Source organism: Apteryx rowi, unplaced genomic scaffold, assembly GCF_003343035.1.
Source record: "Apteryx rowi isolate R43461 unplaced genomic scaffold, aptRow1 scaffold_463, whole genome shotgun sequence".
Lineage (NCBI taxonomy): Eukaryota > Metazoa > Chordata > Aves > Apterygiformes > Apterygidae > Apteryx > Apteryx rowi.
Window position 1 is genome coordinate 365,334 of NW_020450720.1, and position 27,485 is coordinate 392,818.

At 41.1% G+C, this 27,485-nt stretch overlaps 1 protein-coding gene across 1 annotated transcript in view; it reads left to right on the plus strand.

Annotated features, from left to right (window-relative positions):
- Positions 1-4,457: 4,457 nt before the first annotated feature.
- The window catches only part of CA12 (carbonic anhydrase 12), a 28,631-nt gene continuing 5,603 nt past the window's right edge, over positions 4,458-27,485 (plus strand). Inside the window, exons 1-8 of the mRNA XM_026077844.1 lie at positions 4,458-4,548; positions 7,702-7,722; positions 15,487-15,666; positions 18,258-18,400; positions 19,327-19,422; positions 21,635-21,698; positions 22,168-22,325; positions 23,292-23,418. Coding sequence (XP_025933629.1) covers positions 4,458-4,548; positions 7,702-7,722; positions 15,487-15,666; positions 18,258-18,400; positions 19,327-19,422; positions 21,635-21,698; positions 22,168-22,325; positions 23,292-23,418 — 880 coding nt within the window. The remainder of the gene's footprint in view (positions 4,549-7,701; positions 7,723-15,486; positions 15,667-18,257; positions 18,401-19,326; positions 19,423-21,634; positions 21,699-22,167; positions 22,326-23,291; positions 23,419-27,485) is intronic.

Genomic DNA, 27,485 nt, shown 5'->3' on the forward strand with positions numbered 1-27,485 from the left:
CGCCCCTGCCCGCCCCAGCCTCGCCGAAGGGGAGACCCCACCGGATGGCACTGCGACCCAGACCGATCTGAGTTATTGCAGACCTCAAACGAATTTCTTGTTTTGGCTCCAGCTGCCCTTTCTGTTTGCTTTCTGTTTACAGTATGCACAGTACTTCATAAAGCCTCTGTTTGCTATCACCATTTACCCCTATGTTTGCTACATCATTTTCATAGAAAAGTGCCCATGCAGTACCAGCACCTCCCCTTAACTTTGACACTGCTCACATCAAAGCTTTCTTTTCCCATTTCATTTCAACTTCACATTTGAAACTAAACACACCAAGAAGAGGCAGTGGCAGCAGTCAGTCAAATCACGGCAAACTTTGCAAGTGAAAACTCCAAATGTGTTGGATAATCACTCCCATTTTTGCCAGCACCAGACTTTAAAATGGAAATGACACCTCACTGAGCATCATGAAAAGGCCTCATCTTGTCCATTTAATGGGCAAGGAGTATCAAATGTTTAATAGTGTCACTTGTGCATATTGACTGAGCAGCATCCAGGCTAACCAGCTTGTAAAAAGATAAATAAAAAACATTCCCACTTAGTTTGCAGAGATGTCTAGTAGGCATTAAAGGTTGACTCATACCCACTCATCAGTGCATGTGTTGATAGTGCCTGAAGAACATTTGAAAGTCCATATTCCCAATTTGATTTTCTGCTAGAATAGGTGAATAGGCTTAATTTCTGTTTTCAAAATTCTTGAGTCTACCATCATGAAATGTGTCTGCTTGGAGATGGCAGAGTTTGGTTTGATAAATGAATTTGGTAACTCACGTGTCAGAAAAAGGTGAGAGCATGACTGTTATCTAAATTTTTCTTTTCTTTTTGCTATGTCCCCTTCTAATACCATACCCCCCACAGTAAAGGGCATTGTTGTGATGAAGCAATTCTTGAAATGACAAGTACAAACAGAACATTTATGAATCTGAAAATGAAGGACAAATTGGAAAACATGAGCTAATAAGAAGYAGTTTCCCAGTCTGGGAGCCAAGTGTCATTGTTGTGCCTGTTAGTTTGTATCTGCCGGTTTTTTTCTGCATATGCCTTGTTATGGGATGGATGAAACAAATAAATAGGTATGGACTGATGCTGGGAAAAGAAGCAGTGGAAACCCCAGAGATCTTTGCTTTTGCACCTCAGATTAGCAGAACTCACAGGTAAGGGAGAAGGAGCAGAATTTCCTTTGCTGATGAGCAGCAGAACACATACTGGCCACCTAAATGTAGATAGCCATTTCCAAAACAAGGATATTTACACATGAACATGTTTGTTTATTTACCTGTAAGATGTCTGTCCACTTGTAATACCCGACCTGTGTGCCCACAGCAACTGCTACCATTCCCAAAGTCAAACATGAGCAAGGAGCTGCTCTTTTTGTTTGTTTGTTTTTGCGTATTTAAGCCTGAGCACCGCAGAAGGCAGCACGAATAATCTTTGCTGGTGGTTTAAGATATGTGTTAGTGATTGCACACAGGAATGTGTACTACGTTCGACAGAGCCCATGTATGTATCACCTGAAGGACAGCATGTGTTCAGACTGAACAACTGTATCATGTAAAATAAACAACAAAAAAGTAAATTTTCTTGCTAAATTAGTATTTTGCTAATCTAAGTTACTTAGGAAGATGAACTGCAGTGAGATCACATCATATACTGTATTTCACTGAGGCATACCTGAATCATGAAGCTCTTGAATAGCTGTAATAGAGAACCATCTTGATTTTGACTTACACTGTCCAGGTCTAATCACAAATGCTTCCATGACAAGTGTCTTCCTCTTTAATTTTCCCTACCTAAAGGCCATTTCCCCTATCATTGGCTCACTCTTGCAGTGCAATGTCCTGGGAAGCAATATCCTGGCTTTTTTTCTGTTCCAAATTCTACACACAGAGATTGTGAGGACAAACTGGTACAGAAGAATTTGGCTGAAAATAACTATGCTGACAGTGCATCTTTTCCCCTTTGAAATATACCCTAATAGTGGGAATTACGCATTTTTAAAGCAGTTCCGTTCATACACTGTGAGGCTGTGTTTAACGCTTCATTGCATTCGTCATGTTGAAGTGCCACAGCAGCCTAAGCTTCAGTGCAATTAGGAGAAATCTGGCCTGCCCTGGTTAGCTAGATTAGATTTGGACGGTGCCAGTGTTTTATTACCATTGCTCCAGGGAACTCTGGGAGCTTGAGTCAGCCAAACTCCACCACCTTCTCAGCTGAGAACAGCAGAACTAAAAGTCTTGCAAAATACTGTGATAAAGAAAAACTGAGGAACAGAAATAATGAAGTTGCGAAGCAAACGTATTCAGGCCAACAGCACTCTGCATTTGATCCTCTTGTGTCCTGCTTTAAACCATGCAGGTTTCGTGATTCTTAGTCAGATAGGGATGTGTTGGCTACCAGCTGGGGCAGAGCGTTAAACTTCAGGGACTGTAATCTCTACTTTTCTCCAACATTGGGACATTAGACTGAACTTATCATTCAACCCTTGCATTCCTTTGCCCCAGCTGTAAAATGGGAAATCACAACTTGTAAGAAACAGGATATGGAATCATATTATCTTATAGTATAATTGCACTTCTGCAGTTCCATTCAACAGGGCATCTCATAACAATATTGAGTCTCCTCTGAGGCCCACGGTCCTGCTGGGTGGCTATGTTTTTCTTTTGTTTTTTCTCTCCTTTCTCCATACCAGCTTTTATCCTCCCTGTTCTTAGCTCTGCTTATTGTATACTGTGTTTAAATATATATTTTAACATGGCAACCCCCCATTCACAGAAGTCCTATCTATTGTTTGGCATGATGAGTTGCCTTAAATGGGTTGACACCAGCTTTAGCAGCTTGTCACACAAGTTGCCACTTGTGTGAAGGCTGATGAGAAAACCATTTCCTCTACAGAAACGTGCAAAATGGTATGTTCAAACTTCTGKCAAGTTAGGAGAGGGCCTACATGCAGCAGCAATTAATTCTGTGCTGATGGCCCACACATCTCAACACACTCAGCACGCCCCTCTGTACAAACAGGGCAACAGACAGATGCTCTTTAGTGTCCCTCTCTTTTGGTTAACGACATTTAAAAAGCCAACAGCCAGACAGAAGAATAAAGGTGTTAAAAGCATTTCTACCATAGCTCACACCCTCTCGATTACATCTGGCTGAACCAAAACAAGCAGAGTCAACTCTTACAATCTAGGTTTACAAAATACAGAGGAGAAGTATGAGAGAGGAACTGTACTCAGAGACAGCTACTTTCCAAAATGCTACGAGACCTTAGGGGCTGCTGCTCTGCCCTGCCCACTGTATGGCTAGGAAGAGTCGGGCTATTGCTGAACAGCAGCCGCAGGCCAGAATGGTGCTCTGCAGCCGGGGATCCAGACAGAAGCGAGCCAAGCTGCAGCCCCTTGCCCTTTAACAGCCTCATGAACGGTCGCAAGCAAAAAGACATAAATCTAATCATACTAAACAATTAAATAGTACTTGATAAATAGTGATGCTAAAAATAATGAAGAGTTTGACCAATCAAAACTAACACATGCTGCATAGCTGTTAATGAGATGTAATAAGTAGTTAGTCACAGTTATAAACAGGAATGTACTGAGCTAAAACTACTACCAGCCTCTCCAATCCCATCCTCCCTTCTTCAGTTATCCATAGTGCCTTCAGATTTAAGAGGTTATTGCCCAATAACCCGCAGAGCAGAACATCACCTATACCCTTTCCCCCTCTCCATTTCCTCTTTTCCCCTTTCCATACACATACTTTTCACAACATTAGCCTCTGGGGCCATTTCTTCATGATTTTTCAGTATCCCCTGCTTCATATACTCTGTTTCAGGTGCTTTCAAATTAAGAAAACGCCCTCCCGCCCAGCTGGGTGTTTTTTTGTGGGAAGTGTCCATGGTGCCCCACACAGCCCCCCTTGACTCCCCCCTCCAGTCCTCACACTGGTCTATTATGCTAAATCACACGGATCCAACAGTGGCAGTTGAGGGAGCTGCTCTGAACCAGGCTAGAAAACCCCTTCTGTGGTATGGCCCAGAAGAGCGTGGACACATTTTTTAAGCATTTGTGTCTGTGCTGAAGAATTTCTGAAGTGCCGCATTTCAGTTCCCTGAGTGCTGGAGTCTGCCCTGTCAGGAGCTCAGCAGAATGGGGGTAAACCAAGGAGAGGATCAGCTTTCTGAGGGTGCTCTGACTAGAGGCAGGTCTGATTACATCATTTGTTTTGGGTTGAGTCTGAGGAGCTTTATAAAAAGCAGCCCTAAAAAGAAGGAGGGAAATGAGGAGAGAGAAGGGCAATAACTCATTGGCAGAAGCTCTGTATGTGGGTGTCTGCTCTTTGCCAGGTATCTACAAGGGAGTTTCTTCAGAGTGCAGAGAAACCTGTGGCTGGGATATTACAAGTCCTTCCTTGAGATGTCAGCCAAGATCTTCTGTATAGTCATAGTTGCTACTGTGCTTATTTTCTTCCTAAAGATACAACTATCAGTGCAAGCGCCGTTGAATGGTAAAGTCTCAGTTTTCTATTTTATTGTCAATCCTAACTTAGGGCAGCTAATGTGAGCAGAAAAGCAGGGGAGACTTTTTATTATGATTTCTATAGCATGCTCATAGTTGCATGTCATTGCAGTTTGCAGCTGTTTGGAGTTAGTATCCTTTTTCAGCTTTTCAGCACAGGTATTCTGATATATACAGAAAAAAAAGAAATTTGTCGTCTGATTTAGTTCATGTTAGAGACTCCTTGCATGCTCAGGATGCCTTGCTTTGTGATCTGTTTGTTTCTTGTAGAATGAAGCAGAGACTGGCCTGTCCCAGAGCTAGGGGGAGCATCACCCCTTTCCCTCTGTTTGGCTTAGTTTTAAACTGAGGAAAAGAATCACTGTGAAGTGCCACTTTTCTCATATACTCAACATCATTGTTTTATATTTAAACAGGACCTGTTTCAGGAGGTCAGCCCTCACTCTCCTTTTAGGAGTTAATATCATCCATTCAAGCTGATTATAATCAATTTGCATCCATCTGAGCTGATTATAACCCATCTGGTGTGATTACAGGATGTGAGGCAGAATCATAGTGGAGGGTTGTGTGAGAGAGGACTTACTCAGCACCTATATCCATGGGAGGAAAATCCTGAAGGCTCAGGAGTAATGCAGAGCAGTCAGCTTCAGAAAGAGCCCTGCCAAGACAAGCATTATACCAGGTTTTCAGCACTAGCTACACAAGGGGTGGCATTCAAACTTTTTCGGCCAGCTTGTTATTTCAGGAATATTTCCTCTGAGAAATGCCTGCATTCTCCAGCAGCATCTCCCACCTGAGGGGCAGAGGTTCCCAGAGCTTGGTGATTCCCAGAATAACCTCTCTGACAACACGGCAGGCTTGGAAGTGAAAGTGTGCGTAGGAAAGATCCCTCTTATGACATGTCCTGAAGGGAAAACTGGAGAATTCCTGTTTTAGAGTCAGACACCCTGTACCAAGAAGCAGTAACAGCTACAGCATCTGCCTGTCTTTGACATCTTCGCAAGTCAGAGAAGTAACTATGGTACAGACTATTACAACTGGAAGTGTTCCCACTCTCCCAGCTCCAAAGTGTCACTGGAAAGGTATTATTCCCCAGATATGGATCAGAGAGTCACAAATACATTGGCTCTAGGTATTTCCTCCTTATGCACAGGAGCGTAACTGTGTTACTCATCAGCACTCACCCTAGCATGAACGAAGGCAGCAGAGCCCTCCCAGCTAGGGAGCTGCTGCTACTTCCTTCACCGCACATGAATCAGACACTYCAGTGACTCCTCTCCAACCTTGGGAGACTGTGTGACAACCTGCCTCATCCTGATTTCATTGTCAAGCAGAATAAGGATAAAAGCAACCTTGTCCACAGTCTTAGGATAGTAGCAAAGCACTTTTGCAGCTCTGATATGTTCATACAGACAAAGCCAAGAAGATTCTGCCATCTGTTCCTCTTCTGGTCTGAGTTAGACGACACAGGGTTAAGAGTGCCTCAGCCCTGCCTACACTGGTTGTTATTGTTGTGCTCATTGGTAAAGGCATAATAGTGAATTACAGATCATCACAGGCTGAGGAAAATTTCATTTGCAAAAGACTTTAAGCTTTCATTTATTTTTGTTCCAATTGGGATAAAAGCCCAAAATACTGGAAATCTTTGAAATTTACTTTTTTAAGGTTGTTCTAGATTATCAAAAAAGACAGTTTTGACAGTTTATACACATTTCAGTGAGAGTAAGAGCATGAGTGGAGAGTAGCTGTGTAGTTAAGCCAAAATTTCTTCAAACCCTGCTCAGATGAGGATGTGGGATTTCTAAAACTTGCTGACAGTGGGTTGCCCTCTTTATCAAAGGTGTACCTACAGAAAGCGCTGACTGTAGGACACAAACACCCCCAAAGACATCAGTAAGAGATAATCTCCTGCAGACGAAAGGGTAAAGGAGAATGGGTTTTTCTCATGTTGAAATCCAAGACAGAGCATGAATTCTCCTACACAGTAACATGGGGATTTCAGCCAGGATGATTACACCAAGCTTGTTCTGAAAATTCAAAAAGAAAAAGGCTCACTGGTCCTGACAAACTGCAGCTAGGGAGCTTCATGCTCCCAGCCCCAGTCGATGCAAAAGAGTGAAGTGCAGCTGCTTTGCACACCCCCACAAATTCACCCCAAATATTTCACACTACGTTCTTTGGGGAAGAGCCATACTTGGGACTACATTTCAGAGTACAAGAAATGTAGCCAAGTACCACGTACTGAACAGACATGTGCGTCTGAGGATACACAAATGCCTGCATGCACACACATGCACACAGCGTGTTTGCAGACTCAGAGTTCAGGATTGTTTCCTGGGTGGAAACAAAGTTAAACTTGGGAAAAGTAAAGATTTGCATTAGCCTGAAGACCAAATCCATTCAGGTTGGTCAGGACAAGTGTCTGTAATTCCACAGCAAACTGAATGACTGTAAGTAGGACCAAAAAAATTTAAAAAGAATATTCAAGTAAATCAAGACATTTCCAAGAGTATGCAAAGACGATGTCCCAATCCCTTAGGCAATCAACGACTACTGACCATTAATCATTTTAACACTCACTCAAGCTCCCATGATTCTCATGAGTTATATGGGTTCACATACCATATCGCCTTTTTTCAAAGTCCAGACAGTTTCTATCTGTTTCAGACAGCAAATCCCAGAGCCTCTGTGCAGCAAGGACTGTCCATCGCTTCTCAGAGCAGCAGCTGGCAATCCACTGACGTGTTTCAAACTCCCCAACTAGGCATGGGGGTTTGATGATAACTACACCCTGCTTTATATTTATTTTCCCAACCAGAGAAAATCAGGGATACCTACATACTAACGTTTGTGGCTATTTCAAAAAAACTGACTGACAGAAGTTTGCCCCCAGGATTTAAGTGACCACAAAAGTGTCAAGCCCTGCGGGCAGGATCACAGGGATAATTATAGACAGCATTTTGGTTAGAAGGGTTTGTAACTTGTGAAAACTTTTATGTTTCTGCTCAACATCTGGACTAGAAAGACAGATAAGTATTGCAAAAATCGGTAGATGGGCTTAAGTGGCAATTTGTTTCTTTAATGTGCACACAGTAAGCTCAATTTCAAATATTCACAGTAATATTTCCTTTGTTTTTTGCAGGGTCAAAATGGTCTTATATCGGTAAGTAGTAACTAATTCATACATAGTAAGTTGTGGCTTTGTTTTGCATTTTAAGGAGAACATGTCAAATTTATCCTGGTGAGAACCTACTGGGTTCAGTATCCTTACCCAGGTTTCGATCTGGCCCATTGTCTTCAAACCTGTCATTTATCCACCAGGGCTGTCTGGAGGATCGGGAGGCAGTTAGTGGGCTCTACACTGCCTGCAGAATGACAAGAACTTCAGAGGACTAAGAGGAGCCCCACGACCGCAGAGGCTCCCCACAGCCCTCTGGTTCCTCACCAGTCACAGACCAGTAGCACACCTCAGCCTAGCTCTGCAAAGAGCGTGCCTCTCCCTGTCCACACGGGTCTTCATTTTCACTAGAGCCAGAGTTCAGTGTCACCTGGATCATGTCACTGGAGACTTGGCTCCTAGAAGACCCCAGCTCTGACACGGTAGAATAAATAACATTCAGTGGTATTTTGCACACCGGTCCTCCAAGTCAGACATTAAATCAGAGGGGCCTGATAGCTGCTCAAGAAGAAGGATTGTCTAGAAATTTTCTTTTATTTGAGCAAATCCCCTGGCCGGTATTTCCTCATTCAAAACCATGTTTCAGTGCCACATGCCCACAGAGAAGAAGGCAGTACTGAGAATCTCACAAAAAAATGCTTGTTCTTAAGCCTTCRGTGCTGCTTCAAGCCAAACCCAAGAAACTCCAAGATTTAAATTGTTTAACTCTAACAGCTGCTCCTTTGGCTGTGCTCCAATTTACATGACTCATTTCACATAAGCAAAAGGAAAACTGTCAGCTGCACATCTATAGGTATTAATCTAACTGCCACTGTGTGTTATATATATTTCATATTCTCATTTGGAGAAAATGCTTGACATACGTTGAATAATAGAAGCCTAGCTTTGCCACCTTGAGAGCAGCAACCAGATGAACCTAACCCTACTGGGTAATCAGGAAATCAAGACTTCTACAGCAAAGTAGAAGTTCTGCCCTCCTTCCCAGGGTAGTGCTTGTTTAAATTAGTTACTTCTCCCTTTCTGGGCATTTGGATACCAGTGTATTTTTCAGAGTACAGTATTCTCAGTGCCCAGCTTCTTCAGTTCATGTTAAGCATTTCTATGCTGCAGTCTGATTTCTGACATGTACTGGAGGATGGAGAAAAGGTTCACAAACYAGATTTTTTTTCCCTCTCTCAACTACTTTTTAAAAAATATCTGGATAAAGATATTGTAAAAGCAACTTCAAAAGACTAAAGTGGCAATTGAATAGTACAGAACACTTCTTTGCAAATATCTGGAATAAAGCATGGGTAAAATGTTGTATGGAGAGAAATGACGATTAGAGAGACTGTCATCAACACCAGGGAAGAACTGCTCCTCATATTCTCCTACTGCTCATKGTTCCTCAGGACAGCCTACACCTTCCACCCATTACCTTTACCCCTGCAGCACTCTGCAGCGCCACCCACTAAAATGAAGTCAACAGGAAGGGAGAAGAAGTCAAGCCTTTACAAACGCAGTGCTGATCTCAAGATGAGGGTCAAGGTACAAGGTAAAGGGTGGAGGAGAAATTGAGACATCCCTCGTCAATGAGAGGCCTATTTGCTCAGTAAGACAATATGCAGAACTGAATGTTGATATAGCACAGCAGCTCAGGGCAAGGTGGTAAACCAGGATGTGGCCTGGTGTTATCTTTTCAGAACAAACTTTGTAAAGAACTGGGTATTTGGCTTGGCTATAATGGAAACTACTGCATTAGCTACAATAAACGTAAAGGCTAACCTTCTCTACTTGCCTCTTCCTTAGCCAAACTGTAGCTATGCTATTTGTTCTTCCTGATTTCACTAATCTTGTATATAGTCCAAGAACAGAACCTAAACTGTGTGCCTGGAAGAAGCAGCACAGGCGAGTGCTGTGTCCCTTGGTGGGCTGCTTCACCTTCTGTAACATGGACAAAATAGACAAAGTGCTTTTGGAAAGGGGAGCTGTCTCTAGTCACCATTACTATTATATATTACTACTATTGCTACTATATAGGTAGCTAAGGAATAAGGTGCTAGTGTCACATACAGTATGTAATGCTGGTGGCAGTGAGCGTCAGCAGTGTCTGGCACTCTGCCAGCCCCTGCCTCCATGTGATCTTCTACTGGGGGGGCTCCACTCTATACAGCACTAAGGATAGACAAACATGATATCAGCCACAAATTTATGGGGCGCTGTGCTACAAAGCGCAAGTCTGACCTCAGAAATGAATGCTAACGAAGGCAACTCTGTTTTAGCACTGGGCTGTTTCTGGTGAAAGTCAGAGAACCAGCATAAGAGTGAGAAACATCCTGAGAAAAGTATTTCCAGCTCCAGTTAGAGAACTCAAACAATGTTCAGATGTCCCTAGAGCTCAGGACACCGTGCCCACACGGCTCCTTCTGCAGTGTTGCTGTGCGGCTGGAAGTGCAGGCCCAAACTCCTCTGCCCAGAACACAACTGGCAGAATTGCAGAGCTGGGCTCAAACTCTTTGGATGCTGATATTCTGCTGCTTTTATGTAAGAGGATTGGAGGGAAACCAAAGAGCTAGAATCACTCCCTGAGAGTGGACAAACAGCTAGGATGCTGCCTAGTTTTACAGACAAGTTAAAAGTAATAGAAGCACCAGAATTATTAATGTGCTTTAGCACGTGAGGAGACAATATTATTAACCTAGACACTACAAGGACTGTTGTTAACAGACATTATGCTAATTAAAGCTGCAAACTCTTTAGTTTTATTGTTGCCAGGTGCTCTACTTCAATTCAGTGAGATGCTGAGAACCTGCCCTCTTTTTTTGAGGAAATGCCAGCTTTAGTGCACACTCTAGAACACACCCAAAATTTCTTGTACAGCACCTGTACAATGGTGTAATGGAGTAGCAGCGACAGCTACAGCCCTTGCCGATTCCTCTACCTCACAAGCTGTCCTCTGGACACATATATGGAAGATATACGCATATTGGATATGTGTATGCAGAAAGAACGGAGCTCTGCCTGTGCTGTGAGCCAAACAGAAAACACGTGGCCACGTTATTGTGGCACACAGCCCAGTCTCTCAGCCTTCGTTGCTAAATCAGCCTCAGACCCAAGCTCACTGCAGCTATATAGCTTCCAGCTGGCTGAAAACTGAGGCAGTGCTCTGCATGGCTGCAAAATACCACACACACATTCCCCGTCTCACTGATCCCGTGCATTTTACGACATTAGTTCACTTCAGCCTAAGAGATCTTGGATGCCCCATCAGAAGCTCAAGCAACACGAGTATTAACTAGTCACCAGTGAAAAAGCCTCTTTGTAATAATGGCATCATACAGACCTGGCTTTTTCTTCTTTTATCCAGCCAGGGTATGTCTCCTGGGGGCAGAGACCCCTGTCATCCCTGGGGGAGCATTTGCCTGCATCTCCTACCTGTGCCAGGGCTGTGGGGCTTGATGAAGGCTTAGGCATGCAGAAAGCTAAAAAGCATCAAAGGAGATGATATGATAGAGATATGCTGCTGTAGGACTGAGGGTATTTCACTCAGCTCACTGTGGAGGTGGGCAGCAAGGCCGTCCGAAGAATTTTTACTATTCTACTTACAGGCATCTTCTATAAAATAGCCATGAGGGCACAGCCACGCTTAGGGTTACTTACATCCTGCTAAGGGAACACGGCCCTGGGAGCTCATGTAAAAGGAAGCAGCTGACAAGCTGGATTTGAGCAACCAGGTCTGCAAGTACAGTAGAGCAGGGAGCGTTCACGGCTGCATCGGGAGCAGTGTTGGCAGGGGCAGGGGGGTCCGACATCCACCCATACTGACAGCTCCGTGCCTAATCGCTTACTCCAACAGCTGAATACTACATTGGATGGGTGGGACAGGCCCACAGCACAATTACTGCTCTGCTGACGCAGTCCTGGCAGGATCCTCAGGGAAGCAAGCATCTGAGATGTCTGGGCCTTCCCCTTTGTCATAACTGTTGTCACAAAAGGAAGAAGTGAAATATTAAGATGTTTTTGCAATACCTCTCATGTAAATACCTTATGGGACTTGTAATACAGGCCAATCTGAATACATCCACATATTATTCTTTATTCAATAGTGATCAGACAGAGCCTTTGTAAACAGAACATGATTTCCACTGAATTTCTCTAAACATGCTGGCAGAGGAAAAGGAAAATCTGGTTCACAATCAATCATTCATTTTCAGCAGAGCTGGCTCAGAGATGCCTTCCAGCTGTGTGGTTTATCTACCATGGAAATCTCAATTTCATATATGCAAACACAAGCTGCAGTGAGCTCAGCTCTTTGAGACAAGAGCTTTGAGGCACTAAAATGAGGAACACTATGTAACAAAAAGGCTGAATTTCTAGAAAAACTGGTTTTGTACCCCCCCCCCCAAAAAAAAAAAAAAGGTCGTGTTGATTGAGCAGGAGTGGGAAACAAGCAAGAACTGCCAAAGCTTAGTGGTCTGAAGGTGGATTTGTGGATGTGTGTCAGGGAAAGGACAACAGCTACTCGAGATTAAGGTGCATTAAGACTGCAGTAACTACATCATTTTATTGTAAAGAGTGAGTTTCCCTTCTGAACTGCTGATGTTGGTATGAAAGTTCCCATATTATCCTGCCAACTCCTAAAGGCATGCAATACACCAAAAATAGTACTAAAAAAGTGTGCTGTACTTCATGATGTGGCTTCCATTGGCTGGACTAGGCTTCTGTCTCATGCATCAATTAAAAATTACCTATTGATTTATCAAGTGTCCAAACTTACGATATATCTCAAAGTCTTTCTGGAAACCCACTACCTCATCAGTGCACAGAAAAACAGACCCTTACAAAATTATTGGAATCTTATTACAATAAAGGCTTTTCATCAATTTTTCCTGACACTGCTGGTCTGTTTAATAAGTTATTTTGGCACTGCAGCACTATGCCATGAAACCCACAGCTTGCACAAATGCAAAAATTTTCTGTTATAAATGCTTTGATGATCATGAAGTTAATGTCAGCATAAGATTTATTAGCTTTTAAAAAGAATTAAAATAATTTTAAGATAGTAAGTGCCATGAAGATCTAAGAGGAGAGAAGTTACAGTGATTGTCAGTCAACCGTAGCGAAATGCATAAGTCACAGCAACATCAGAGCCTATTTATACTGAAAAGCACTGACTGAGTCTGCATATCCACATTGCAAACAGTCACGTGCTAACCTATGTCTTGAATAAACTTAAAGAGCTTTCCTGAGGAAGTAAATTGGTCTTTGAGCACCAAAACTGAACTCGTAATTTTTGTCATATGCACTACATTTAAATCAGATTCTCCTCCTTTATTGATATCCTTGGAAACTCTTTCACATTAAAAAGTGAGTCTCCATTAATATTCACCTGATCATTAATTTCCCTTCGGAAAATATCTGAATTTGCTTTGCCATTGATGACCTGATGTAACATTAGATCCTGACATCCACAATTCAAGGAAGATGTTATCATACTGGAGAGACTTCAAAGAAGCCACAAAAAATATTACAGGTCTGGAAAAGAAGCCTTCTAACAAAAGACTCAAAGAACTCCATCTATTTAGCTTAGGAGAAGTAAGTACTTATCATCTATGTTATAAGTACTTCCATGAGGAGAACAAATATGCTAATAGGAGGTTCTTCAATTACTAAGCAAAGGATTAAAAGCAGCCACTAAAGGTCAAAGCTAGACAAACTCGCACTAAAAGGCAAGCTGCCAAGGAGAGTAATTACCCATTGCGCAGTTATGAAGTAACTTTTACCTGCAATGCTTAAAACAAGATTGGATTTTTTTTTTCCTGACRAAAGATACAGCCTCATTAAAGCAGAAATCAATCCAAGGGGGTCCAATGGCCTGTGTTATACAGATCAGGCCAGGTGACCCCAAAAGACCCTCCTGCCTTAGAAAGAAGCAAGATGAATCTTCAATGTCAGGGAGAAACACAAGTTGCAAGTACCTCTTTTGACATTTAAATCCCAATAGTCTCAGCTTACAGCTTGAGAACAGCTGCTAGCTATTAATGTCTAATTAAATCAAAGGCACAGTGAACAATTTCTTGATACTATCTATTCTTTGTAGAGTCTACCTAAGGCAAAAGACTGTGATGAAAAAAAGTTTTGCAAGAGTGAGCAAGCTACTGCAGGTCAAATTACCATAACACTTTTCATTTTTGGAAGTTAACTTTTCACGGCATGTTATGAGATACTGCTAGCTAGAGCCAAACGGTTTGCATGATGAGGAGAAGGCTTGCTTCCTTTCTGTGACATTTCCTTCGTCAACATGAAGTTACTTTTTTCAGCAATTCTCTTCAGAAGGCAGGCATAGCTCCATTAGTGTGCATATGCCTGTACTTGCACAGGGAAAAGTCATTYCTGTCAGAACACAGTCCAAATTTTGTGACACATCCAAACACAGGGGCACAGCCGGCACTGTGACTGTCTTTGTTTTGTTGTTGTCTGAAAACACTTAGGCCTAACCTGGTGAGCTACCAGGCCTGCAGTTCCCAAAGAGTACAACCTAAAAGGCAGCTGAGATTGTCAAAAAATCAAGAGTCAGTAGGTGAAAAATGAAATAGAATTTGAAGCATAATTTGGGGTTTTATAAATACCTGTATATTTTGGAGCCCAAAGGGAATAGCACTGTCATCCCAGAACTCCATCTCCAACCACTGAAAGGGTTGGAAAAGGCAATAAACTCTTCCACATAATTTCCTCACTTTATGGTTTGGTAATAAGCAAAAATATAAAGGCCTAAAAATGCCTCTCTCCTATACCAGTGCAAAGTAGCACTACTGAAGTTAGGGAGGTTAGACCAGGTCAGATACATAAGCAAGTTCAAAGCTGCTTCCCTCACTTCTGCTGCACGCTGCCTGTTGCACCATCGCTTCTGGCTGAAGGTGGGGCCGTGCTCGTCGGTTCCCAAAGGCATGGCTGAGACTTGGGACAACGGCTTCAGGTCAAAAGAAACATAACTAGGTCACCACTGAAAGCTTTTGCAGGACTATAAGCAACCCTTGGCTAATTCTAAGCAGTATCTGTTTTAATTGGTCACTGATGGAAAAATAGCCTTGCATGCACTGGACCTATTAAAACTCAGTAACAAAAGTTTTTTCAGGTATTTTAAAAACAAAAAACTGTTCCTAGCTTTTTTACTAAGGAAAAAAAACATTTTATATATGTAGTACCTAAAGATCTGTGAAAGCTTTTCCCGCTATATGCATGACCATATGTAATAACTAATATGATTCATCTATCTAGCTATCATTAAGTTTATGTGAATTAAAGTTTTAATACAGTGGCATTTTTGGTACTACATAGTCTTATCATTGCTTTATGAAATTCAAATATATGAGAATTTGACTTTGATCGACCAGCACCATGAGGGATGAAAATTGTAGACAAAATGGAAAATTACAACTCAGGAATCTGTCTAGAAATTTGGTATAAAGTGTCTCTCTGTGAGATTTTTGCTGGCACTTTCTCTGCCAGCAAATGCATCTTATTACAGTAATCTGGCCCTTTTCTACCTATTGAGATACTGGAAACATGAAATTGAGAAAAGTAAAGGAGTAGAAAAAAATCTTCAAGCTTCAGAAAAGACTCCTTTTCCAAATTTTAGATGAAAGCTCAAACACAGGAGTTTTTAGATTAACTGCAGTAGTTCATCCCTGTCTGTTTTTTACTGTTTCTCAAGGAAGATTCAAACAACATCAAGGCTTGACAAACCTGTCTCTTTGTTAATTTACACAGGTCCTGATGGAGAGAAAGCCTGGCCAAAGAAATATCCATTTTGTGGAGGAGTATTCCAATCACCGATAGATTTTCACAAAGATATTCTCCAGTACAATTCTAATCTCTTGCCTTTAGAATTTGTAGGCTATAATGTGCCCTCCACTGACCAGTTTACATTGACCAATAATGGTCATTCAGGTAAGGAAACTTAATGACAGTAAAAGATTGTGAAGGAAAGTGTCACTGGAGTTCATAATTTTGTATTTCATGGGTGAACTTCTTTGATTATCAGTTGAAATTAAACTGAGATAGATGAAGCCTTCGCATCAGCATACATACACCCTAAAGAACAGGCTAAGGAAAACCGGCAATGTACTAAATACAAATGGACCTGGCATAAGCAGAACTGAAAAACTGTTGTTTTTAAATAAATTCTAGGCAGGTCACAGAATTAATTCCTGAGCTTTTGAAAGCTCTTCTTGTTCCTTTGGTTCAAGTGCTCAGAAACAGGAACAGATTTTGTGGTTTTGTTTAGAAAGAGATAAATTGATAAAATATAGATGCAATGACTCTTTGATATTCTAGTCTAATCAAAGCAGCTCAGTTGAATTTAGTACAAAAATAAAACACAGTTAGGAGTACCATTCTGCTCCTTTGACTTGAGACTGAAACCTCCTGTAGTGAAGGATAAGAAAGATAGATTCAAAAGATATAAAAATAATTAGAAACAGCTTACAAACATACTCTCCACTGTAGTACTAAATCAAAGTGTCCGGTATAGGAGATAAAAGTAGAGAAGAGGCAATCTCATAAATGTCTACGATGTCTAATGTATCAACACGACATACAATACCAATAAGCTAGTTCCATCATTTTTTTCTTCTTGAAACGCTTGAGGATCTATAAACAAGAGCAGGTATAAGGCTCTCCTTCTGTGTATCCTCCTCTATTGCACAGGCATCAGAAGAACCTGTGCTGTAAAACAGCCTCTGCCCTTCCCTAGCATGCCTCGTTGAAAGATGCTTGACAGGCAAACTTTTTTTTTTTTCTCACTCTTTCAGTGGGGTAAACCTGCTCTGTACAACATCATGAGCCCATTCGTCAGGTAAGGACCAACCTCTTAGCGCATGGTTCCTGGTTTTCCTCATCTTGACCAATTTCTCCACCAAAAGCAGGTTGCTTTAGACTAGTAGTACTGAAAGAAATGGAAGGTCTGGAACACCATTTCTTTGGGAATCTCCTTTTCCTAAGAACCACTCTGAGTCCTTAGCGAAAGACTGTACTGTCCAAGTTGAATGCATTAGGCCATTGCAAGTCAACCCTAGGCAGAACAGGGAGCATCATCACTGTGGCCTTTAAAAGTACTGGAGAGTAGGTGGAAACAACAGCACAACACTGAGAGCCTGTCCCTTGTGACACAGTCACACAGGAAAAAACAAATTCCTCCCAGAGCCTAGGTCACTAAGCTTTTCAGATTTTGTCCCTAACACCAGAAATTCAATCACTTCCTAATAAAAGCCAAGATAAAAATAGATTTACCCTCAGAAAATCTGGCTTCCTAAAACTGGAATTTGCTTCTCAGGTAAGTACCCTCCTGGGAGGCAGGGAACGTGTGGCCCACTCTCACCAGAGAACTCGCTCAGATACGATTGCTTGATTGCTCCAGGTAACAAGCACTGGTTCTGCTGGAGTGCTCATTACACCATCTGCTATTATCTTCTCTTACAGCTAGAGAGGAAATCAGTAGGATATCTAGTACTGCGCTATCAGGCTTTCCTATATACAATTAATGTGCTTCACAGCCAGCTACAATTATCTACTTCAGCTAGACTGAAAACAGTAGAGCTCAAGAAAAGCTCTTTAATATTAGCTGAAGAATACATATGTCAGCAGTTGCTCCTTTATTAAGGTTTTGGGCCTTGTTTCCCCTGCAAAACATACCTGGGACATTCCAGAAATGAAATATATTCCCACTGGAAACCAGTAAAGGTAAACTGCTAAGAGGTTGATCTATTCTTTACATAAACTGTTGCTTTATGAAGTACCAAACTTCTCCAGACTGAACAGCAAAAAGAGAACAACTCATTTTTTTTTCTACTGCAATTTCTACACAAAAAAATAAGCCAGCCTGCCTTCCATGCTGAAGAGCATTAGTGATCAGAAAGGAGGGTACTGTATACAACAGCCTCCCCTTCCCTATGTCAAGAGAAGAAATGCTAATTCTTAAGGCCTCTGATTACCTTGCTGCTTGACATCATTACTCTGGGTTTGGTGGGGGGTGTTATTAATTTATTAGTTTTTTCCAAATGCTCCTAAAAGAAGATTAAAAGAGAAAAGAACTCAATTTACCAGTGTTTAAAAATACCAGACCAAATACTGGCTTATTAAGCCATTTTTACTATAATAAGGGAATAGAAAGAAAGCACATGAGCCTAAGTTCTGCTTCAATACTTTGATAACTGTCTCTTTAATAAGACTGAAGTAATTTTGCATTCTTCAGGGAAGAGAAAGAATTCTGTTAGCAATAATTCTCACACTTAATTCCTTTAGTTTAAGAAAACAGAAAAAGGGAATGTTCTAAACTTTCCTGAATTGCCTAGAAAGGCTTAAAGACAACTAAAATGTTTATCTCTGACTGCAGACTGAGATGGGTTCCAAGTTAAGAATCTAATAGTTTATTCTGCTCTGTCCCTTCTCCATATGTAATATAGCTAGACAGTAGTTCTATGTGCCCAGTGCTTGAAAGCTGTGGTATCATCTCCTCCCATCTGGTTTTGGTCTGCTTACAGTGAAAATGTATCTGTCGCCTACTATGTATATCAGAAACCTCCCATTCGAATACGCTGCATCTCAACTTCACCTGCACTGGGGCAACAGAAACAAGTCAGAAGGCTCAGAGCACACCATCGGTGGGAAGCATTTTGCAGCAGAGGTAAGACGAGCTTGGATCAGGGAAACACGCAAAGAAGGTTGGGCAAGTCCCACCGTTTACAAGTGGGATTTTGACCTTTGGTATATGACTGCAAAAGGCTGCAAGGTCCTCATCAAAGTACTTACACTCTGTATATAAACTAAAAACCTGCACTGTGCACTGGGAAGAGGATGGGCTCCYGTGTACTTTCATGAGTTTTCATGTACTTTCAGGGAGTTAGAATCTAAGTTTTAGACTCAGGGCTGTCACCAGGTCACTGAGTAATTTCAAGAAAATTGCTAGATATCTGACCCCTTGTTTCTTCTCTGTAAAACAGAGCACAACATTGGCTCCACTGGGCTTAAATGACATTTTGAAATGTTTTCTCTTTATGTTTACTCACTTTCTTCTATCTGGTGAAGAACTATTTGACAGGTCTTTTTCATTTCCATCTTTTCTAACCCTAAATTAAGGATTTAGGAATAGATTTGGAACAGCAGCACCTATGGGATGCTTATGCCAAATGATTAAACGAGAAATTATTCAGTCAGAATCATTTAATTGCATAAGAGCCTTTCAGGAATCTGCTTCTTCTCCAGTTATATTTAACACCAGTTTTTGGATTCTAAACATGAGAGAGCCCCAAGAGTACCAAGGTGCTACTATTTCAGAAATATTTACTAGTACTGGCAATACAATCAAGATGGCTTGAAGCTAAAGCGATCCTCTTTTTTCTCCATCACATAGAGAGGAGGGATAACTCAGCTAGACAGGAGCTAGCAGAGGGACTTCCAGCACGTGTTGCTTTTCTCTAGAAGGTATTTTGCCACTACTGCCCGCAAACCATAAAAAAACCATGGTATGTCCTGGTCCGAGGTGGCTGCACTGGTCTTTCTCAGTCAGTGAAACAGAAGTGTTACCATAATATCATATCTCCTTCCTTGTAGCTGCATATTGTACATTACAACTCTGAGAAATATCCGGATATAACAGCAGCAATGGACAAAGCGGATGGGCTGGCGGTTCTGGCTATTCTTCTTGAGGTAGGATGTAGGACTTTTTTATTTTTTAATACACTTTTGATCATTAAGTAAGGCATCAGAGATCTTTAAAGTAAAAAATTACCTAGATTAACTAAAAGTGATATTGCTGAATACGTTCTTCCTTTTCTGTTTCACAAAAAAGGGCCAGACTTCATCAGCACCTATATAAACGGGTACAAACAAAGGAAAAGAATAATTCTGAATATTTCCTCATATTTTTCAGCAAATTAACTTCAGATATGCTGAATCTACTTTTAAATTCATTTACAAACTGAGGATTGGTAGAATTTATCAAATAATAGACGACAGTGAATTTCAAACTCATGTATTTAAAACTGCCTATTGCAGATGAAGCAGTTTAACACAGCAGAGAGAGACAACCCTCGCTCTGGCAACTATATGTAATTCGGATGTGACCATAGCCTTCAGGACACGGACTTCCCAGATTCTTTGAATCACGGATTCTAGTAGTGATATAAAATTACAAACACGTAAATTCGGTGCATTTTTTAAAAGGACAGATTTCCAATTTTCCCTTCTAAAGCCCCACATCCATCAGTTGATCTGAAGAAACAATTTTGACAAGCTTCTATAATTTTCCTTCCTCTTAAAGAGTAAAACTCCTCAATAAGCTTTACTATAAAGCTATTTGTAAAATTGGAGTATTTTCCACTTTTTACATAAGGCCTGAAAGTACTCAATTTTTACATTTCCATTGAATATGTAAAAATGTTTAAGGACACAGGCAGTTTCAACAACAACAACAAAAAAAAGGAGAGGGAAAAAAACAGAAGAAAAATTTTTTTTGGAGGTTGCCACAAAATAGTCTTAGGAACTTAACACCAGTTTTCAGAAACTCATTTTTCCCAAGAATGAACTCTCAGGTAAAGGGGGGGAGTGGTGGTGCAGAAAAAAGTGCCTTTTTCTGTAATTCTTTTGTCCTTTTTCTAAAAGGAGGACAGACTTGTTCAGCCCTCCTCCAAAGTTAGTCACCGAGGCAGGAAGCAGAGAGCGCGTTATGTGCCAGTCACAGCCAATACCTACAGCTCACGCTCTAATTCAGAGCAGGTGAGCACAGAACAAACATTCTGGTATCAAACAGCTCCTAAAACAGAACCAGAAGGAATAAATGTAAGAAAGCAGCTGTGTCTCGTGCAACCCCGCACAGCGAGACAGGGGCTTTATCAGCATTGGCTGTGAACTGCACAGCCAGGCCCAGGTCCCGTGCAGGGGACAAACGTCCCAGCTCGCCAACAGAGCTCCACTGCAAATGGATATCATCCAAGCCCACCTCCTGGCCCACCTCTAAGGCTCTGACAACAATTTTGTGTCAAATTTCAGCTTATTTGGAAGTCAGAATTGTGAAAAGTTTGAGAGTATTGCATATTATTCTAGGAAAGAATAACAGGATTCTAGGTTGTTCCCCTCCAACTGTTAGTGTTTAAAATCAAGTAAGAGAATGTTGTTAAGCCTGGAGATTTGGACTCTGAAAAACTTTCAGACAGCTGGTGGCTTTTAAAGTTGATTTAAGGACACCGTTTTACTATGCTCGGTTGTCAGAGGAGCTGCTAAACACCAACTCCAGAGAATTCATATAAAAAGGCATTGATTATTAAACCCAAAAGCTGCTGGGAGAAGTTGAAAAACACAGTCTTGCTAGAGTGTTGAGTTATAGTCCTTGCCAGAGGCCCTGTGGTGCCCAGTAGTGTCATTCTTTATCTGCTGGAACTGTGAGGAGCAGCAGACTAAAAAACGTTTGTGGGTGGAAAACTGTGGCTTTGACTAGAAACCAGTGGATGACCTGAGAAGCCTGTCAGCAGAGAACTCGGGTCTACAAGGCTCTTAYAGGACAAGGTTTTTCTTCAGGCGCACAGTGTGCTGAACACGCAAAGGCAGCCAGCTCTTCCAAGCGCAGAGAGGTCTATGCTGTCATTGCTAAGGCATCATTATGACAGTGGGCTAGAGCAACATGTTAAAGCAGCTCTAATATCCACAGAGCAGTAAGAACATTGTTGGGATTCTGGGAATAGTATTAATGTTTTGGGCAAAAAGAGGAATTAGGCCATGCTAGTACATTAGTGTCTGGACAGTGGAAACCTTTCCCTTACGGTAGAGTTGTTCATCAAATGCTGTTACCTGCTGCATGCAGAAGCAAAGATTTGTATTTGGACTGTGGTGATTTGCACAGCTGTTAATGGTCTGCTCATTACAGATTGGACCTTTCAACCCAACGTACGAAAAGATCTTCAGGCATTTCCGAAATGTGAAATACAAGGGTGAGTGGCTATAAACCAGCTATGGATTGAGAGTGGCTMGGAGTATCCAATATCACCCTGAGAGGGATTGTAGAAATAGTCCAGAAGTTGCAGGCAAACCTCTGTCAAACTCTAGAAGACTTAAAATTCAGTGCATTTCTGTGAAGAGTGTATTGCTAGCATGAGACAAACACATAACGCCACACGTTTCTGACTGGCCCTTATTTCTTGCATATGGTGTTGTCTGGTTGACATGGCCACAGTTTATGTTACAGAACTCTTGATTTGGTATCTAGGACAAGATTTGTACAGGAAACCTAAAAAGCTCTATTTCCTTATTTTACTGGGATAACCTCTGTTAAAATGTATTTTATTTTCTTAATGATACGACTGAAAACATCTTACTTACTGAAAAATTCACTTCATCGGGACTAAACTACACAATCTGTGTAATAATGATACAGCATTTAACACAAATCCTCTATTTTAGATCAGATGGCCCTAGTTCCTGGTTTCAATATTCAAGAACTGCTTCCCAACAGACTGGATGAGTATTATCGCTATGAAGGATCCCTGACAACTCCTCCTTGCTACCCTAGTGTTCTCTGGACAGTTTTTCGACACCCTGTTAAAATTTCACAAGAACAGGCAAGTTTAAATATACCATGTGTTTTCCTTATTGGTGTTTACTAAGGAACAGTAAATACATATTCTAATTTCCTGGATTTCTCTTATATTCCAACATACATTAGTATTGTATCAGCTTGAAAAAAATCACAGTAAAGTGAGATTCTTTTGTGTTTTCACTATGCACTTACTTGCTGCTTTGAGTCTTTCCATGAGTCACTATCAGATCATTTTTGTTCAAGTTTCATGGCTGAACCCTATTCATCAAGCCTTTAAGTGCTACTTGGATCCTGACTGACTTAGGGATGATAGGCTGGGTAGATGTTAGTTTCTAAAAGCTTGTGATAGGTTATTGTCAAGCCCAAATCCCCTGGCTTTTCTCCAACACTTGTTTCTGTGCTCAATTAATTTTTTTTTTTTTTTATTCTCAGGTGGCCACTGATGAATTATATAGGCTATAAACTCCCAAACACTATCTTCTGATTCACCTAATTATAAACTTGAGGGGAAAAAATTATTATCAAAATCTCCGACCAAATTAATATGTGCTCACTGTTATGAAAGTCGCTTTTTAACCTTGTCCACTCTGCCAGATCATGTCTTTACCAAAATAGGGAGTCCTTTCATGAAGTAGCTTTTAGTTCTGCTTGGGATTTAGACTGTGTTAGGGAGAACACGCAGCACAGGCCCACCATGTTTTCTCTCCCCATCTGATTTTCCTAGAAGCCAATTACTACAGAGGGTTAATTTTAACAGAATGTAAACAAAATACAGGTATGGATTTGGAGATATCACACTGTCTACACATTATTCTGTATTTGGGCTCACAGCCATGCAAAATTTTTAAGTACTACTTAATGTATCCTCTTCCCTTTGCCTTCCTCTGTGATTTCAAACACACACCCTCCGGGAGTTTGATTCCTGGGACCGTACACCCACATTGCTTTTCCTGTGTTCTGGGAGCTGAACAGGTGCTTCCCTTTGTAGTTACGGGCGCTGGAAACAGCCATGTATTGCACAGAGAGTGACGACCCAGAACCCCTGGAAATGGTTGATAACTTCCGCCACGTTCAGAAGTTTGATGAAAGACTGGTTTTTATCTCCTTCCATGAAGGTAAGTTGCATGAGCGCTTGCATATAAAGAAATAGCGCACCATGATTTGTGTAAATTTGAAGTACTGAACTGGCAGTCCCATTGCACTTCACTGCTGCAAAAACATAGCAGTCTCTTTCCTGCAGTTCGATTTGTTGCCTTTTCTTCTCTTACTGCATTGTTGCATGGGCAACTCTATGAGAGTAAGGTATACAGAGAGTATACAAAAAGCTTTGTTTCACAAGGGGTATCAGGCAAGCCAATTCCATGCATCCCTTGTGTTTTGATCAAAGGGAAGGAGATAGGAGAAGGAAGACCATGCTTGCCCTTGTCATGCCCAGCAGAACAACTTTCCGTCATTCCAAACACTAACCTGTTCTCTACAGCTGAAGTCTTTCAGTCAGTGTAACAGTTTGAGCTAGCCTCCTTTTTCCAGTTACATTTGCTGGTTCTCTGTAATTTCAGTTTGCAATGCTTTAATGAGACTCTCTAGCTGTTTATAATGGTTGTGCATGCCACCCACATTTTAGCAAAACACCTCTGCTCCAGTATGTTGTTCATGGTAAGTGAGTGACAAGAGTCCTGCCGACAGAGGCAGGACTGGTCCCAGAAGGGGCTACATGAGATATGTAACATAGATCTTAAAGATCTAAAGAAAGGGCAGGATTTTGCCATGTAGGCTACCAGTGGCAAATCTGGCAAGACACAAGATCCCCCAAGGACACTGGGATCAAGAGGAGGCTTTCCATTGACTTGCACTGGGAAAGTCTGCCCTTAGCATTACTACACTTCTGGTACATGCAATAGAGCAAACTGCATTATATAATGTAAACATACATTGTAGAAATCTGAAAAATAACTGTCTTTTTTCCTACTTCTCTAAGGATAGAATGTCCCAAACTGCTAGAGCCTTAATTTCCGGTCTTTGGGGAGAAAGGGAAACTGCAAAACAAATGCACATGATAAGCAACTCGCGCTAACCCAAGCTCTGCAGTAAGTGAGTGCAAAGACTAGGCTGGAGAGTCTCGGCCAATGGCAAGTAGGTAGCTTTGGAAACAGCATTCATTCTAACAATTGCAAAACACTGAAATTTTACCAAGACGGTTGAATTCCACCACCACCACCACCACCACCAACAGCAAAGATAAAATAACAGACACAATGTAAAAGCTCCAAAAATGCTCTAAACAGACTTAGCATACCTGAAATATTTCAGGTAATGTTTGTATTTCACTATGTAGTAGACACTTAGCTTTATATTTCAAAAATAATAGGATTCAAAAAGACAGATTCAAGCATTCCCCAAAACACTAAGGCAAGTTTATCACTGAAGTCAACACATTTACACCAACTCCCACCAGCCCCCCCCCCTCCAAAAAAAAAAAGTATGGCCTGATTTATCATTTCACAGAACCTGTAAAAAATTAAGATGGCTAAATTTTCTCTAAGGCAAACTTCACAAGCCTCTTCAGAGAAAAACAGTTGGGGCTTTTGTTTACTTTGAGATAATTAAGGCACTAAGTGTCATTCTCTATTATATGTTGTATTTTTGCAATAAGTCAAAATATTTATAAATAAACAGAGGTATAAGCGATAATTTGAGTGCTATATTTTGCTCACATTAGGAAAAAAAGAGGAGTTCCAAAGCCAACTCTATGTTATATTCAAAATGATACCACATAGGGGAAAATGTCTTTAGCCTGTCCATGACAGCAGGGTACACTTTTACCATCCTCAGTCTTTGAAGTACTCCATACCCTCCCTCTTCTTACAATCAGAAGTGCCCACATTGGTATTTCAAGCACCACAAATTCTTGGTGCTTAATTTCCATGTTCTGGTTCTCTTCTGATGAAGGTTAGCAATGTCTACCTCTCTCTCAGCCAGACACAGGTTGAAATTTCAAGTACACCATGAGTTAGAGAATTAATTCAGGCCATTTGTACCACAAATGGCTAAGTAGCTTTCATCTCCCATCCTCRCTGGGGAAGGTAGGAATGTGTTCATTCCAGCCTCCAAAGTGAAAGTCCTCAAGCCTAGGAAGCCTGTTGAGACTGCAATGCAGAGCACTGTAAGCATCCACATTAGCTATGATTGTACTCTTTACATTTCTCTACATTTTCTCCTGTACATTTTTATCTCTTCTTCATGTATTCATCCAGCTAATTCCACTGCAGACTAAAAGAGAATCAAAAGTTATAGGCAGAACCTTTCACCTAGAAAACCCAAGTTAAATTCTTCTCTTTTGGCCAAAATTACCCCTGCCTCCCCTCAGGGGACTCTGATGCCTGAGAGACAGTATCTTCTCTTCTCTTCTCAGTAGATCCAAGAGCCAAGCTCATCTCTGGCATGACAGCAGCTCTGAGCATTTCACATTGGAGCTTCCTATCAGCCATAACCTTGGTCAGCTGGCAACTCTGCAAGCTGAGCCAGGATATTCTTAAAGGGATTCTGCCACTATAAATATAGTGCTATTTGTCAGGATGCTTTGCCAACTATACTCAGCACTGAGGTTTCCTATCAATGGAGAAGATTGTGTCTTCATTTACCTTACAGTACCACATGCATGATCAGTTCTGCAATTTTCACTTCTGTAGTTTTGTTTTGCTTTTGAGAATTTTTCCCAGAGTGAAAAGAAAAAAAGTTGTATTTACTTAGTACTATGTATAAAGTCACCAAAATGTTGCAGGGAAGCTATGAAGCAAGTTGCAGTACTTACATTTACTTTCAACTTTTTTTTATGGAAAAGAAATTTTCCTAAAAAATCAAAACCAAAATCCAAAAACTAGACTCCTAAGTTCACTTATCCCTTTAAGGTACACACAGTTTTTTCAACCCACTTTCTTGAGGTTGTTAAATAGAAACAATAAAATCCTGGTTTTAGTGACGTCAACTATGCTATCAACTTCAGTTGCGTCCAGGATTTCACACGTGAAATGTTAATTCTCAGTACAGCTGCACAACAGGTGTTTTCTGATATAGCTAGTGAATTTTTAAGTGCAATGTTTTATGGAAAGCTCACACTCAGTATTATTGCTAATACTAAGAGCTAAACAAGAAAATCTATTATGTTATATTTTCAGTTTTGCCTTGCTAACATTTGACTTTGACTGTCTGGGCTAAAATCTGAGAACGTTCACATGGTTCACATGGAGTAGCAGAGACTCAACTACTCAATTATATATACAAATAGCTGTCTGGATATCCAAAATGATATGAAGGACAACCAACTTCAAATCGAGGGACAAGAAGTGAATATTTGGCCTTTACTATTCATCACTTTCGTTTTAAGCTTTCTAAAATCAAAGGCACCGAGGTCTTTCAAGCACATATGAGAGGTTTACACTGTAACTGTTAAGGCACCATTACATGTAAATACTGCCCTGAAAACAAACTGCAAACTAAAATCCATTTTGCACTGTTTTTGTGGGCTGTGCTTAAACATACTACAAGGAATTCATATACTAGATTTGAGCTTCAGCTACATGTGCATAGATGGTTATTAGTTTGTATGTAAATATAAGGTGGTTTTTTTAATCTCTGTTTTAACTCTGATATTCCAGGATAATATTTTTTCAGGTGAAATTTGTTGCTTTTGTGTATTCAGAAACCTACACTAAAGCATCTGCATTAAGTCACTTCTTTTTGATGCTAATCTTCTGCTAATTACTTCCTGTAGTTACAGGAAGCATAGAAAGGCTTTTTGTGTTTACAGAATCACAGAATCGCTGAGGTTGGAAGGGACCTCTGGAGATCATCTAGTCCAACCCCTCCGCTCAAGCAGGGTCACCTAGAGCACATTGCACAGGATCGCGTCCAGGAGGGTTTTGAAAATCTCCAGAGAAGGAGACTCCACCACCTCTCTGGGCAACCTGTGCCAGTGCTCTGTCACCCTCACAGTGAAGAAGTTTTTCCTCATGTTCAGATGGAACTGTCTGTGTTTCAGTTTGTGCCCGTTGCCTCTTGTCCAGTCGCTGGGCACCACTGAAAAGAGTCTGGTCCCATCCCCTTGACACCCTCCCTTCAGATACTTGTACACGTTGATAAGATCTCCTCTCAGCCTTCTCTTCTCCAGGCTAAACAGGCCAAG